This window comes from Callorhinus ursinus, unplaced genomic scaffold (assembly GCF_003265705.2).
Source record: "Callorhinus ursinus isolate GAN/ISIS: 27379988/994484 unplaced genomic scaffold, GSC_fseal_2.0 scaffold83, whole genome shotgun sequence".
NCBI lineage: Eukaryota > Metazoa > Chordata > Mammalia > Carnivora > Otariidae > Callorhinus > Callorhinus ursinus.
The window spans coordinates 2,062,529-2,076,774 of record NW_027397145.1 but is presented as its reverse complement, the minus strand read 5'-3'; the positions used below and the strand labels follow the sequence as shown (position 1 = coordinate 2,076,774).

Sequence of the window (14,246 nt, the reverse complement as noted above, 5' to 3'; positions counted from 1 at the left end):
AAGTCAGATGCTTAAATGACTGAGCCACCCAGGCACCTGTCCGTATTTTTTATTCACCACAGGGTTTCTATTTTTCTTTTACCAAACATGCAAAACTAAGTTTAAAGTTTGAGACTAGGGCGCCTGGGTGGCTCAGTTGGTTGGGCGACTGCCTTCGGCTTGGGTCGTGATCCTGGAGTTCCGGGATCGAGTCCCGCATCGGGCTCCCTGCTCAGCGGGGAGTCTGCTTCTCCCTCTGACCCTCCCTCCTCTCATGTGCTCTCTCTCTTTCTCTCTCTCAAATAAATAAATAAAATCTTTAAAAAAAATAAAGTTTGAGACTGTAGCAATCTTTTTGATACGGGTTTAATATGGGAACAGTGTAAGAGGTTTGTTAGGAGCACAGATTCTTATTTTTTTTAAATAAGTTTTTTTAAGATTTTATTTATTTTGACAGAGAGACAGAGAAAGGGAACACAAGCAGGAGGAGTGGGAGAGGGAGAAGCAGGCTTCCCGCCAAGCAGGGAGCCTGATGTGGGACTCGATCCCAGGACCTTGGGATCATGACCTGAGCCGAAGGCAGACGCTTAACGACTGAGCCACTCAGGCGGCTCCCCTAAATAAGATTTTTTTTTTTTTATTTTTAAGTAATCTCTATGCCCAACGTGGGGCTCGAACCCATGATCCTGACATCAAGTCACATGCCATTCTGACTGCGCCATCCAGGCACCCCAGGAGCACAGATTTATACAACAGATTTGGGTTCATGTCATGTCTTATCTGCATAACCTACAGCAACTTACATAAATGAATCTCTTTGGGCCTCAGTTTCTACTTTCTTCACAAGGTCATGAAGATTCTGTAATATATGTCAAGTGCCTAACATGGATATCATATATTAAGGAGTCACTAAGAGATAACAAGATGGAACTCTAGCTCCTTGTACCCTACCCCTCTGCTCTTTAATAGCATAGTCAGAAAGAATTATCACAGCACAGCTAGAAGGGATAGGGAAGTACTTTAGATGGTGATAAGTCTGTTAGAATCTGAGTTAAGTCCAGAGATAAAAGGTGACTCTGTGGTAGGTGGTAACTACCTTTCTTGGATTAAAGGTCTTACCAAATCTTCCAATAGAACAAATGAACCAAACCCAAAATGCAGTTCAAAATAATATGGTGAGAACACTAGAAATGGTTTTGTAATTTATTATAAGGGAGAAATCCAGAAATCCATTCCCCTCTGAAATTTTTTAAAAAATTTTATTATGGGGCGCCTCGGTGGCTCAGTTGGTTAAGCAACTGCCTTTGGCTCAGGTCATGATCCTTGAGTCCTGGGATCAAGTCCCAACTCAGGCTCCCTGCTCAGCAGGGAGTCTGCTTCTCCCTCTGACCCCCTCCCCTCTCATGCTATCTCATTCTCCCTCTCAAATAAATAAAATCTTAAAAAAAATTTATTATATAAAAGCTTAAACAGCTTCATTCTACAGGTGTGGCATGGGTTCACATTATTTTGATATAACCCAGAGTCAGTCACTACTTCTGTCTGGTTATCAGTCACCTCAAAGATCTGACCCCATTTTCTCTTCCACCAAGTATCGAAAACTGAACTAACACGCTGCTTATGTCTATATAAGCTCAAGGGCACAAATCATTTTAGCACATGAATTTGATGAATAAACAAACGGTTAATTCCTAACATCAGAAATAAGATCTTCTCTATATAGTCTCTTCTATGTCAACACCAGAGGTTTATTCTAAACTACCATATAAAATACCAATGAAAAATTTGCTAGTTTTGCAGAGGAACTAACACTTGCCTAGAAATGACTGACTACCCAGTTTTACCTTTGCTAAAACCCCCAAACCATAGTCTTTAATATAACAAAACCAATACTCCCAAAGTGTCCTCTTTTGCTACCCTTAATTTTGTTTAACCTCAACTTGATGCCCTGCCCCCCATCATCTCTGATGCTGGTTGGAGGTGGAGGGGGCTGCTTTTTATAAAGACCTTGCAGAACACGAAACTAGGAGGGAGGATTCTGTTACTGTTCGAAAGACTAGACAGTTACTTGAAATTGGTTTATGCAATTGACCTTAGGGTCAGATGCCATTACCAGATGGGCCAAAGCCCCAGTATCTGAACATACTGAGACATTAAGGCAGCCTCTATCATAGAGAACAGAGTAACTCACCTGTTCCAGCAAAAACTTCCAGCCAGAAGCTTACAAAGGTTCATTTCAGTATTTTATCCTCAACAGCACTAGGATTAGTCATCCAAAACAAAAATGTATATATCTGGTGTATTACTTTTTCTACAATCACAGGCATTTACTTTGTCTTAAAAAGAAAAATCATAGGGGTGCCTGGGTGGCTCAATTGGTTAAGCGCCCAACTCTTGTTTTCAGCTCAAATCATGATCTCAGGGATGTGAGATCAAGCCCTGCATCAGGCTCCACAGTGGGTGTGGAGCCTGCCTAAGATTCTCTCTCTCCCTCTGCTCTAAACAAATAATAAATAAAAAATAAAAAAATTTTAAAAATTATAACAACTTCACAAAGTTAACCTAGTGGAATGTCCCACCAGGGAGCAGCAGAAGCTGTAAACTTTCTCTAGTATTCTTACATCAAGAGATATCAATCACAACCAGCTTTAGGGACCAGTGTTCTACATGGGACCCTATAAATGAGACAGTTCATCTAATGTTTCTTTACCACAATGCAAGTACTTTTCAAATAAAACAAAAGCCACTGCCTTCCTGTTACTGTTGTAATACACAGAATGAGCTTCTGGGGAAGGATTTAAAAGCAATTTATTTCCCTCACCAGTGATGTTCATTAAGAGTAAAGATGTTTGGTACCCAAGTTCTTCCTTGGGTAGATTTGCAAAAAAAAAAAAAAAACATGCCTGTTTTCCTTTTATCTTTGCTCCTGGTTCCAGCACACCTGCTCCCCCTAGTAAAATGCAAACCTCCTTGGACAAGTGTCCTCCTTTCAAAAGGGAATGGGAGATATTTCTACTTAGCAGAAGAAATACTAATCAAAGAACAAGGCAGTGTTGTATAATAGGATCACAGGCTCTGAAACCAGAAAAGTGGGAACAGAAAATCTAACACCGCCCCTTACTACGTTGTGGTATCATGCAAGCTACCTAACCTTTCTGTATTTCAATTTCTTCAACCATGAAATGGCCGTAGTAGTTTCCTCACAGAGCTGTCGTGAGGAGTCAAAATGTATGCTATTCAACTCACCTTCAGAAAACTAGTTTTATTACTTCATTAAAACACACCTCAGTCATGAACCTCTAACACTGTCTTTCCTGAGGCTCCTCCTTGCTTAAGTGGAGTCATCAAGGCCAGAAGATGCCAGAGAATGGGGGTAGCCAAGAAAGGAAAAAAACTCTTTTTTAGTAAAAAGCTAAAAATATCCAGAGGTATTAAGGAATTCCTGTTTGGGGATCAGCACATTTTCATTACTTGCAAACTAAAGTTTATTTAGGTTGAAAGGCAAACTGTTAGGACTGTCTTCAGCTCTCTCATGCCAACTTCACGAACAAGGCACACATGCACAAATGCTCTGCGCTATTTCAATACCCTGACAGCTCACCAACCATCAACCAACACAAAGCTCTTGGATCTAATTTTAGGCTAACTGGCTTTCAATCAAGAATGAATTTCAATTACAATTTCAAAGCTGAAGATCAGTTACAGCTCCACTCCACCACTGTATCAAAGATACTGTATCAGCCAAATAATACTACTGCCCTAGGTACCATTCTACAACAATACCCCCTAGGAAATCTGCCCAAGCAGTTACACAATCTCTCTTTCGGTTTTTGAAAATGTCCAACACCTCATTCAAGACCCTAATCATCTGCTTATACCATGTCCTGCTTCAACATGTACTGTGTTATTCTGTACTTACTAACATGGTTCTGGAAATGGTTCGTATCATCAATCCATGGTTGTGTGTCAGACCATGCTTTCATTGTATTACACATTTCTTCCAAATGTCCAATGTCCAACTTACAGCAGATGTTTGATGAAGCTTGTAAGTTGACTGGTTAGTAGTAAAAATGCATTTGTGGGCTTCGTTTTTCATATACCTAGATGTGAGTTTGGGGGAAAATCTAACTTGAAGACCCCAAATATGGTAGGGAAAAGACAATCTTTTGTTTTGACTAGGACCATTTTTCTTTAAAGGAGACCTTAGAGGATCAAATGAAAATGTGAAAACAGAAGAGCACAGGCCCAATATCCTCAAGTTAACTGCATGACGAGAGGCAGTTGTCAGGCATCCGAAAATGTCAAGTCCTCTGAAATGGATAGGAAGGATGGTGACAAAAGACAAAGCATACACTGGATGAAAACTTCACGTCTGAAAATTGCTGTTAAAGATATAGAACAACTTGGAGGGTGAAAAAAAAAAAGAACAAACACATGAATACTTATAAGGCACCCATTACATACAAATTAAGTAGATGAAAGAGAAAGGGATGGATTAAAACACAGAAAATGTGATCAATGTATAATGTGTAAGAATCAGATCTGTTTTCATCTTTATATCTATGAAAATGATAATGAAATTATGGCTCTTAAACTCAATTATGTTTGGGGGAGGTGAGAAAAAAGCAAAAAATAAAATTACTTAATTTTCCTTCACTTATAGTCAAAGGAAGAAAAGGTTTCTGTTCAGAAATTGACAAAAATAAGAAAAAAGGGAAGTTTCCATCTTAACAGACAGCAGGCAAGCGTTTAGTGTGTCCATCCAGTGGCTTAAGATAAAGCTGTTAACCAAAGGGAGCCTTCATGCTCTTTGAGGAAAGTGCCCACAAGAAACCTAATTTCCAACCTGTTGGAAAGAAGAAACTTGAACCCCTCTAATCCCTTCTCCCCCTCATTAAGGTAAGAGGCTGCTGAAGAATTAAGAGATACCTATAGAGGAAGCCTTCATGCTCTTTGAGGAAAGTGCCCACAAGAAACCTAATTTCCAACCTGTTGGAAAGAAGAAACTTGAACCCCTCTAATCCCTTCTCCCCTTCATTAAGGTAAGAGGCTGCTGAAGAATTAAGAGATACCTATAGAATGTATCCTATGAGAAGGTTCTATTCTGAGATCCCTAGAGAATTCACTGGACTCTGAAGAAATTTCTGCTCTTCGTGTTCTCAGTTGGGACAGTTCCAGCTGTGGGTCTAGGGAAAAGATGCAAATTTTTCCCTCCGAATCTTCAAATAGGATCTAAGACCATTCAACCCTGATGCCAAACTTATTTAAGGTTTCTCACAACAGAACATCCAGCACAAAGGGCCACAATAGGCACACCCCTAACCCCAGCTCTAAGAAAAAGGGCCCTCTGCTTAAAGGGTCCAACTGGTCTGTGTGTGTGTGGGGGAGGGTAGGTCGGACAGACCTATAACCCACACGGCATTTGGACTTAAATTTTTTTTTTTAAAGATTTTTATTTATTTATTTGACAGAGACAGAGATAGTGAGAGCAGGAACACAAGCAGGGGAAGTGGGGGGGTGGGAAGCAGACTCCCTGGAGCAGGGATCCTGATGTGGGACTCAATCTCAGGTCCCTGGGATCATGACCTGAGCCAAAGGCAGCCGCTTAACTGACTGAGCCACCCAGGCGCCCCTAGCCTTAAATGTTATTCTAATTAGGTACTTGTGCTTACCTATGAGTGTGTCCACAGTAAGCCTTCCTTTCCTGGAAGGATAAGTATATCTACTTTTATAATGAGAAGTCTGTCAAGAGTTGAAATTCAAAGACAGTAATTGTTCATTAGGTTCACAGTGCATAGAACACTATTCCTAAATACAACAGCTGTTAGAACTAGTTCTGGTTGAGGAAGGCAACCTATGACACTTGGGAGTTGCCTCAAGGACACTACCACACCCTTTCAAAATATATTATCTCCCCTTCTCCCCCCCATCTTTCTTGTCTCATGGCTCAGACCTGTTGGTGGCATCTGTATCATGACCTCTTAGTGACAGGCCACCAAGACCTCTGTCTGCAGTTGTACTCTGGTCTACATTCATCTCTTCTCAAGAAATTAAAAACATTCTAATTCTTGACTTTTCTTGGGGGTGGGGGGTTTTGCGAAGAAGAGAATGAAAACAACAACAACAAAAACCAACTCTCTTTAAAAGCCTGAATATTCTGGTATCACTTCAGTTATAAGCAGCCCTTTAAGGTATGGAGAACTTAAGTAAAAATTAAAGTACCTAAAACTCATGGCTTTGAGAACATTCCATGTATCATTTAAGTGAATGTTCTATTAACCAACAATTTCTACTTGGGGAAGGTATTCAAACACATTTAATATACTTTAATCGATTCAAGTCGTTATTAATAGACTGTCCATATTATTTGTCTAGAAGGTTAAAAAGAGCTTATTCAACAATCTCACAAACTTTTTTTTTTCTTTTTAAAGTAGGCTCTACACTAGGGCGTGGAGCCCTACACGGGGCTTCAACTCATGACCCTGAGATCAAGAGCCGGACACTTAACCAACTGAGCTATCCAGGTGCCCCTCACAAAATTACTTTTAATCCAGCATGATGTGAGGAATCTTGCGGAGATTTAAAAAAATGGTTATGTGGTATAAGAAATGTATTTGGTCTTTGTCCATGGCTTTTGATAAAGCTTCTAAAGTCCTAGAATTTTCTGGGTGATGGAAGGGTTTTGTTATTCATAAGGAATCTCTGTGAGTTTATGATAATAAAGTGACTTAGGGTAGGGTCACTGGGGTCACCAAAAAGCCCAGGTAACTGAGAGTTGGAACTTGCAGCTCCACCCACAGACCTCTGGGAAAGGTTTGTGGTGTGGAAGGAGGGAGAGTCTGCAGATTAATTTCTATAAAGTCTTGAACAAGATTTAATGAACTTCTGGGTTGGTAAACCCAGGAAATATGCCCCAGTTCCACAGGAACAGAAGCTCCTGTACTCAGATGCTTTTGGATCTCACCCTATACTCTTCATTTGTATCCTTTATAAAAAAGACAGTCAATGTAAGTGAAGTGTTTCCCTAAGTTCTGTGAGCCATTCTAGCAAATTATTAAGTCCCCAATTTTAAGCCTGTAGGTCAGAAATAGGGGAGGCCCAGACTTACCACAAATGGGAGCAATCTTGTGGGACTGAGCACTTTATGGGATCAGATGCTAACTTTATGTAGTGCCAGAATTAAATTGCAGGACACCCAGCTGTTGTCCGCTAAGAATTAGAGAACTGCTGGTGTGGGGAGTCCCCTCCCCCCCATCTGGTATCAGAACTACTTAGAGTAGAAGAGAAAAGAAGCTATATATTTCAGGGGAGGAAAAGCAATCATGTATAGCTAGGTTACTTCTATTTACTTCAAAGTCAATATCTACAAGTTCTTTTTAACTAAACAGTAAGATTTAAAAATGCCCAAAGACCACCACAGAAAACCCCAATAAAGCTTACAAACTGTGCAGATCTTCAAAGATGGGTTATCTGACTAAGCCTTCATTATTTTTGAAATATAAAGGTTCCCTGATCAAGATAAATCAAAAAAATATTCTAACACCCACAGATGCAACTTAGCCCAAATTAACCTTGTCTGTCACATTTACCACTGTCCTTGGCTAGAAAAGGCTCTGGCAATGATTTTATTACTTGAAAACTATAAATCTTCCAGCCTTCTATCTGGGGCTACTTCTTGCTGGTTCAGAAAACATTAGTAGGAAAAAAACAACCAAAATTTCCCACTCATCTTTCTTGTAAAATATATTCACCTGCTTTAGTTCCTTATCCAAAATACCCACAACCACAGTCCCATTCACATGGCTCTAGTTCCAGTTCTGGTTTATGTACACATTTGTCCTCGTTAAGCCAATGGTGGAGAATGTACCAGAACAATCATAAGCCAGGAAGAACTTCCACTAACTTTAAATGGGACTTATGTATACCAAAAGAAGTGGCAGGTTATTTTATTAACACACAAAGAAACTAACATTCAACCAGATTTATATGAAACTAAATAGGTATGTTCCACAAACTTAAATTTAAGTTATATGTGTAACACTTCTTTCAGCTCAGAAAATTGTGATGTGGGCTACAAAAAGACTCCACCAAGTTCCCTATTTTAGCCATTTTGGCTCTTATAAATGCTCTTCCACAGACATGACAACATTAAGATAGTCTGTTATAGGGGCACCTGAGTGGCTCAGTTGGTCGAGCATCTGATTCTTGGTTTCAGTTTAGGTCATGATCTCAGGGTTTTGAGACTTAGCCGAGCCTCATGTTGGGCTCCATGCTCAGTGGTGAGTTTGCTTCTCTCTCTCTCTAAATAAATAAGTAAAATTTTTAAAATAAAATAAGTCTTGTCGCTTAGACTACAATTTGAGTCATTCCAGCCTTGTATTTTTGGAAAACATAAAGTATATTCATTGCACTGTGTAACACACCGGTTCAAGTCCTAGGCTGTGCTACACGTCAGACACCAAGTTATTTAACCTCTCAGTCTCATGTGCCTTAGCTATCAAAAGGTGGCAATACTTCTTGTGAGAATTAAATCAAATAGTGTATTGCTTAACACAGTGTCTATAATATACTAAGCACCCAATAATTACTGTGCTTAGAAACTTTACTCTGTTCAGATGTACTTAATTACTGAGCCCATTTTGCAGTGGTTCCCTTTTTAAGCTACATTTGGGTGATATCATCAAGAGATAATCATAAACTGACTCTCAATTTCAAAATTACTCTTATCCCAGCATACCCTATAGTTATTGTTAAAAACAAACCAATCTGATTTTCATGCCCAGAACTCTACACTGCTAGGAGGGCAAAAGACAAACCGAACAAACCAAAAAACCCCCAAACAAACCAAAAACAAAGCAAAAAAATCACCTTTATTTCAAAAACAATTCTATTAATCCACTACTAAGTTTCACTTAGTGCTAATAACCATGCTTGAACACATCAGTTTTCTCCTTAAAACCAAAGGCTACACCCCCAAACACCAGCACGCTTAGATTCATTTTGTCATCCAGTTTGTCTTTAAAGATCATTACATTTCTCCTTAAAATATCTTAGCATTAAGCAAAGAAAATATTTCTCACCATACACTATGATAATCTGAGTCTGACTTTAATACAAGTCAGCCATGAACATGCAATCTTCCTCTTCCCTAAAAGAAATTGGTATGAACTGGGAAACTTCTGAACCAAACTGAATACAGTTGTGGCTCCTTACTGATACCCAGAGATGGCAAAGATTTAAAGTTTTCATGGGATCAAGATGCAACCAAATCCTGAATAAAAGCAAAGCAGGACATGATTATCAACCATTATTATTTGTTTAAATGAAGACTACTCTCAGCTATTTTAGACAGCTTAATCCTTGTCTAAAACGTCCGAACTAACCCCATCACTTAGAAGAAAAGTTGTGTGTAAGGACCTCATTTTTAGTGCGCTCTGAACTTTGCTAATCAAAGGGATAAGGCCTCTAAAAGCTTGAAAGGGGAGCTTAAAAGTTTCAAGTAGCTAGGTAACATGGCTAGGAACAAATCTGAGAATAAGCTTCCTTCATCAAGCACTAGAAGGGAATGCTGTTACTACGGTTATTTTTAACGTTACTATGCTTAGACAATAGGCAAATTATAGTTGTAAATTCACATTTTAGACTTTTTCAGAGTATATAATGTATGCAGATTCTAATGTGTGAAACTGCCCCCAAACTAAAGTGTTAAGAGAACAAATCTACAGATCACATCCAACTTTAAACACTGCCACAACAATCCATAAAAGCCATACTCAACCAAAAGTAACACAACAGAATTTCCTAGTGAAACAAATCTAATTCCTGGTAGTGCATCATACTAATGGGTCATGACCTGTACTACCCCTCCTGTATAATATGCTCACACTTGGGAGAATAATTATTCAATCTACCATGTGACAAAAACCCATCTGTGTTCAAATTTCTGTAAGATTATTAAATAGGTCTGAATATTTTATTAAATTAAAAGAAACAAACTTAAGAAATAAAAAATAAGCTGCCACCTTCAGTTTGTACTAGGGAAAGAGTTAGCAAAAGCCCAAGTCACTGAACTGAGAGACAAACTTTCAGAAGCTTCATTTCAAGCAGAACTGTCACTAATTTAATAAGAACAAAACACAACGGCAAAACCAATCTACTAACTCTAGGCCTTCCATGTTAACTAAGCACACCTTATTTCATACAGTAACAATTAAAAGCTTGATTAATTCTATCACTGCAAATCAACCAATGAAGGACAAACCTGTGCTGGAAATCAGAATGTCCAATTCCTGTGTTGAAAACAAACTTTCAACATGGCCTGGAGCAAGGCACTCTGCTATTCTAAGAATGCTCAGACATACAAATATGTAATGTTCCAAAGGCATTTTTGGGGGAGGAGGGGGGGTCACTTCCTGTAAGCAAAAAGTTCCTATAACTGGGAAAGGAACAAAATAAATAAACTAAGAAAATGGGAATACCTCTGACACACCTTCTCCAAACGACTAATTCTTTTTTAACTTAAAAATAAAAAAGCATATACAGCCAGTTTCAATCTAACCTTCCCATAGTGCACACCCATAAAATTTACAAAAGGAGACGCAAAGCCCACCTAATTAAGTTCTAAATTTCAACAAGCATTAGTACATCAGGCACCTCATCCCTGAAAGTTCCAGAGAGAGGCCGAAAAGGACCCCGTAGTTAACAGTTCACATCAACGGCCCCATAACCCGGTTTCTCCTGTATATACAGATGCGGATTCGTCCACCAAAATCTCCTCTCCACCCCACCCGCACACGTTGGCATTTTCATTTCATAGGTGGATACTTCAACAGCTAACACCAGGAAGCTCCGGGGTAATTGGAGGACTTGGGGGAAGTCATCTTGGAAGAGGTGGAAGACCCAGAGATATCACGGAAAGTCAGAAAGAGGTTGTCCCTGACCACCTCTCCTTCGTGTCCCATCCAAACTTCACCGACCCGGGTCTCAGAAGACCGGGAGGGGGAGGCCATTTTAATGAGACCTGGCTGAGAAACATCAAAGAGAGGAAATCAGGGAAGGGCGTTCGGAAACGAAGGCCGAGCCCTTTCCCCCAACAGCACCCGAGCAGGGTGGCAGCACCTGGAGCTCGAAGAGGGAGGTGCTGGATTCAAGGGCCTGGAGAGATTCAAAAGTAGCAATGGCCTTCCACGAGGGGGTCAAGTGGTCCGAGCCCCGGGAGCGGGGCCCCTTACCCCGAAGCAGGGGAAGGACCCCTTCTCCGGCCAACCGCGCAGACCCTTGCCCCTGAGTCGGGGGCAACTACCCAGAGATCCAGAAGGCGGGAGTTGACTATTGCCTGGTTCTCCTCATCCGGCCATGCGGCGCGGGGGCGGCCATCCTGAGGGGTCCGGGAACCAAGAGGGCACGGGGGGGCCGGACGCGGCGCTCACCCGCGGGCCGCCTCCAAGCTCTTGATGAGCTTCTTGATCTTCCAGATCTCCACGTTCCTGTCGGCAGCACTGGGGTCGTCCGCCATCTTCTCGCCTCCTCCTCCCTAGAGCGGCCCGGCGGGGCCCGGAGACACCAAGACCACAGAGTTAGCGCCGCCGCTGGGGCAGAGCGGCCCCCTTCCTTGCCACCCCCAAGAGGCCCTCTTCTTCCCGCCCCGCGCGGCCCGCCGCGGCGGTCGCTGGCCTTTTCCTCCCTCGGCTTACCTAAGGGCCCAGTACTGGGCGGCAGCGGCTGCTCCTCCCCGGCGGCGGCTCCGCGGCGGCGGCTCTGACGTAGGACACCGGCTCCCTCTCTCCAGGCAGCTGCATGTGTTGCAATCCGCTCACATGGGGCCTGTGACATCACTTCCTCCGCCAGAGGCTGAGTGGAAGTCGGCGGGCGGAAGGGAGGGGGCCGGTGCGGAAGACAGGAAGCTCTGCGCGCGCCGCGACTTGCCATTGGCTGTTCGCGCCGCGGCCTACAATGAGCTCGCTGATTGGCCGCAGCTGGGGCCGCGCTGCCTTGTGAGGTAGGGCCCGGGGCGGGGAAGTACCGCCTTCCTTCCGGTCCGGCTAGCGGAGTGGAGGAAGCGGGCGGAAGCCGGTGGCTCTCGCGATGATTTATTCAGCAACCCGCCAGCCTCAGATGGGGGTGTTTTTTTAAAGGGCGAGGCGCAGGGGTCGTCTCTTTTCCGTCCCTCTTTGGTGAATGGAATGGGCGTCGGAAAATCTACGACGCGCGGCTAGATGATCGGGCCGGGACACCCAATTGAATTGCGCCTGAGGAGTCTTAAAGAAACGCCTCAAGCTTCGTGGCTTCATACCGGACAAAGTGCTCCGGCCGACGTGCATCACTGTCGCGCGGACTAGTGTTCAGGCTCCCAGCCCGAAATTTTCTTCTGGTGGTCCGGGACTCCGCCACCCGCAAGGGCAAAAGAGGCGCGTTACGTCTCGCCTCAGTGCTCACATGGGTTCATTTTGGACGTGGAATTTTGTGGGGACGGGAGGGGAAAGCAGGGCTGCGGGAGATTGGGAACCTTGAGGTATTTGAGCCCACGAATGGTTTAGTGTGAGCTTTTGAGAGTGGAAGTGGGGAGAGTGTTGAAGCAAATGGGCAGCTATGTAAGTTGGAACTTTATCTTTTTGAGTTAGAATTTTTAGTTGACTCTGTCTCTCTGCACCTCAGTTGGATTTGTTCAAATATTTGGGCCCGAACTGTGCTAGATTCGATTTTCCCGAGGATGCTGAGGTGAACTGGGTATAACAGTGCCTACTGTAGTGGAGGTCTCAGTTTCGTTGGGTTTATAACCATTTGTGATTGTATACTTTTTGTATAATAATTGCATAAATACATAGGTACCCTGGAATGCTGTGAGAGTGTAATAAAAGGGCCTAATTTTGGAATGAGACCCAAAGAATGAGTAGGGGTTTTGTCAGAAGAGAGCATAACACATTAAAAAAAAGAAAAAGTGTGTGCTTAAAAAGCCAGTATGCTGGAACAAGGTCAGGAATGGCTAAAGTAGCTTGAGGAGGAGTCAGAGGACAGATCATTTAGGGCCTTGAAAGTCAGGTTTAGGAGTTTGGCTTCTTTCTCTTGAGAACAATGGACAGCGTAAAGGGTTAATAGAGGTAGGGAAATGACATGAATGTATAGTTACGTGTTTTTTTTAAGATTTTATTTATTTATTTGACAGAGAGGGACACAGCGAGAGAGGGAACACAAGCAGGGGGAGTGGGAGAGGGAGAAGCAGGCTCCCCGCCGAGCAGGGAGTCCAATGCGGGGCTCGGTCCCAGGACCCTGGGACCATGACCTGAGCCGAAGGCAGACGCTTAATGACTGAGCCACCCAGGCACCCCTGTATAGTTACGTTTTTAAGGCGATGGTTCTGTTTGGATTGGAGAGAGCAAAAGTGGAAGCTGAGAGATCATTTTGGCTGCTTCAGTCATTCATGTGAGATAATTATAGCTTAGACTAGGGTGATGATAGTGCAGATAGAAGTCAGTGATATACAGGGTGTTAGAATGAATGGGACTGGATGATGGATTGGATGTGGAGAATGCAAGAATGTTCCCAGAGTATGAAAATGGTTACATTTACCGAGATGGGAAAAATGAGGAGCGGGTTTTGATGGATGATTGGAAATTTCCTCTTGGGCCTATTAAGTTTGAGACCTGGAAGTGGTGGTGTCAGGCAGTTGCATTTACATGCGCTTTGATTCCTTTTTGCATGTTATCTCAACTTTGTCCACACCTTTGAGATGGGGGTATTATCCCCATTTCATAGATAGGGAAACTGAGGCAAAGAAAGGTTAAAGGGATTTGCTTAGAGTCACACAACTAGTTTATGGCTTCCAGACTCCATGTTCAATGTCCAGTGCATTTTATCATGCAGCAACCCCATTACCTCTGTTGCCATAAAGTAAGGACACAATTCCTACAGGGTAAGTCTCTCCCCCAGCAAATGAATTCCCAGGGTGGAATCTCTAATTTAGTTACCATTTTGTAATTCATGGGATATGTTCATTCATTACACAGTACTTACTGTACTTCTTTGTGCCATTCACTGTGCATAGCAATGGACCTTCTTAAAGTAAATAATCATAAACACTGTTACTGACTGGTTGTGTACCATGTCCCAGGCTTTTCCCTACTTCATTTCTCTTGCCCCAATTCCTACTTCACTTGGTTGGCTTGATCTATATCTCTTCATTTTTATGTTTATAGCATTGCTTCAGGTCCATGTTTCATGGCTTTATAAGCTTTCTGGACCACCTCACAGGCTTGCTTTTATATGTGATT

General features: G+C 42.4%; 1 protein-coding gene and 1 long non-coding RNA gene across 2 annotated transcripts in view; one reads left to right on the top strand and one right to left on the bottom strand.

The window, feature by feature from the left end:
* The window catches only part of LOC141371654 (uncharacterized), a 33,501-nt gene extending 28,642 nt beyond the window's left edge, over positions 1-4,859 (top strand). The window contains exon 3 of the long non-coding RNA XR_012376750.1: positions 4,177-4,859. This is a non-coding gene — a long non-coding RNA (uncharacterized lncRNA). The remainder of the gene's footprint in view (positions 1-4,176) is intronic.
* The window catches only part of ETF1 (eukaryotic translation termination factor 1), a 29,176-nt gene extending 17,363 nt beyond the window's left edge, over positions 1-11,813 (bottom strand). Inside the window, exons 1-2 of the mRNA XM_025852304.2 lie at positions 11,673-11,813; positions 11,409-11,512 (exon numbers count right to left, since the gene is read on the bottom strand). Of these exons, the coding sequence (XP_025708089.1) occupies positions 11,409-11,494 (86 nt within the window). The 5' untranslated portion in view covers positions 11,495-11,512; positions 11,673-11,813. The remainder of the gene's footprint in view (positions 1-11,408; positions 11,513-11,672) is intronic.
* Between the last annotated feature and the right edge of the window lie 2,433 nt (positions 11,814-14,246).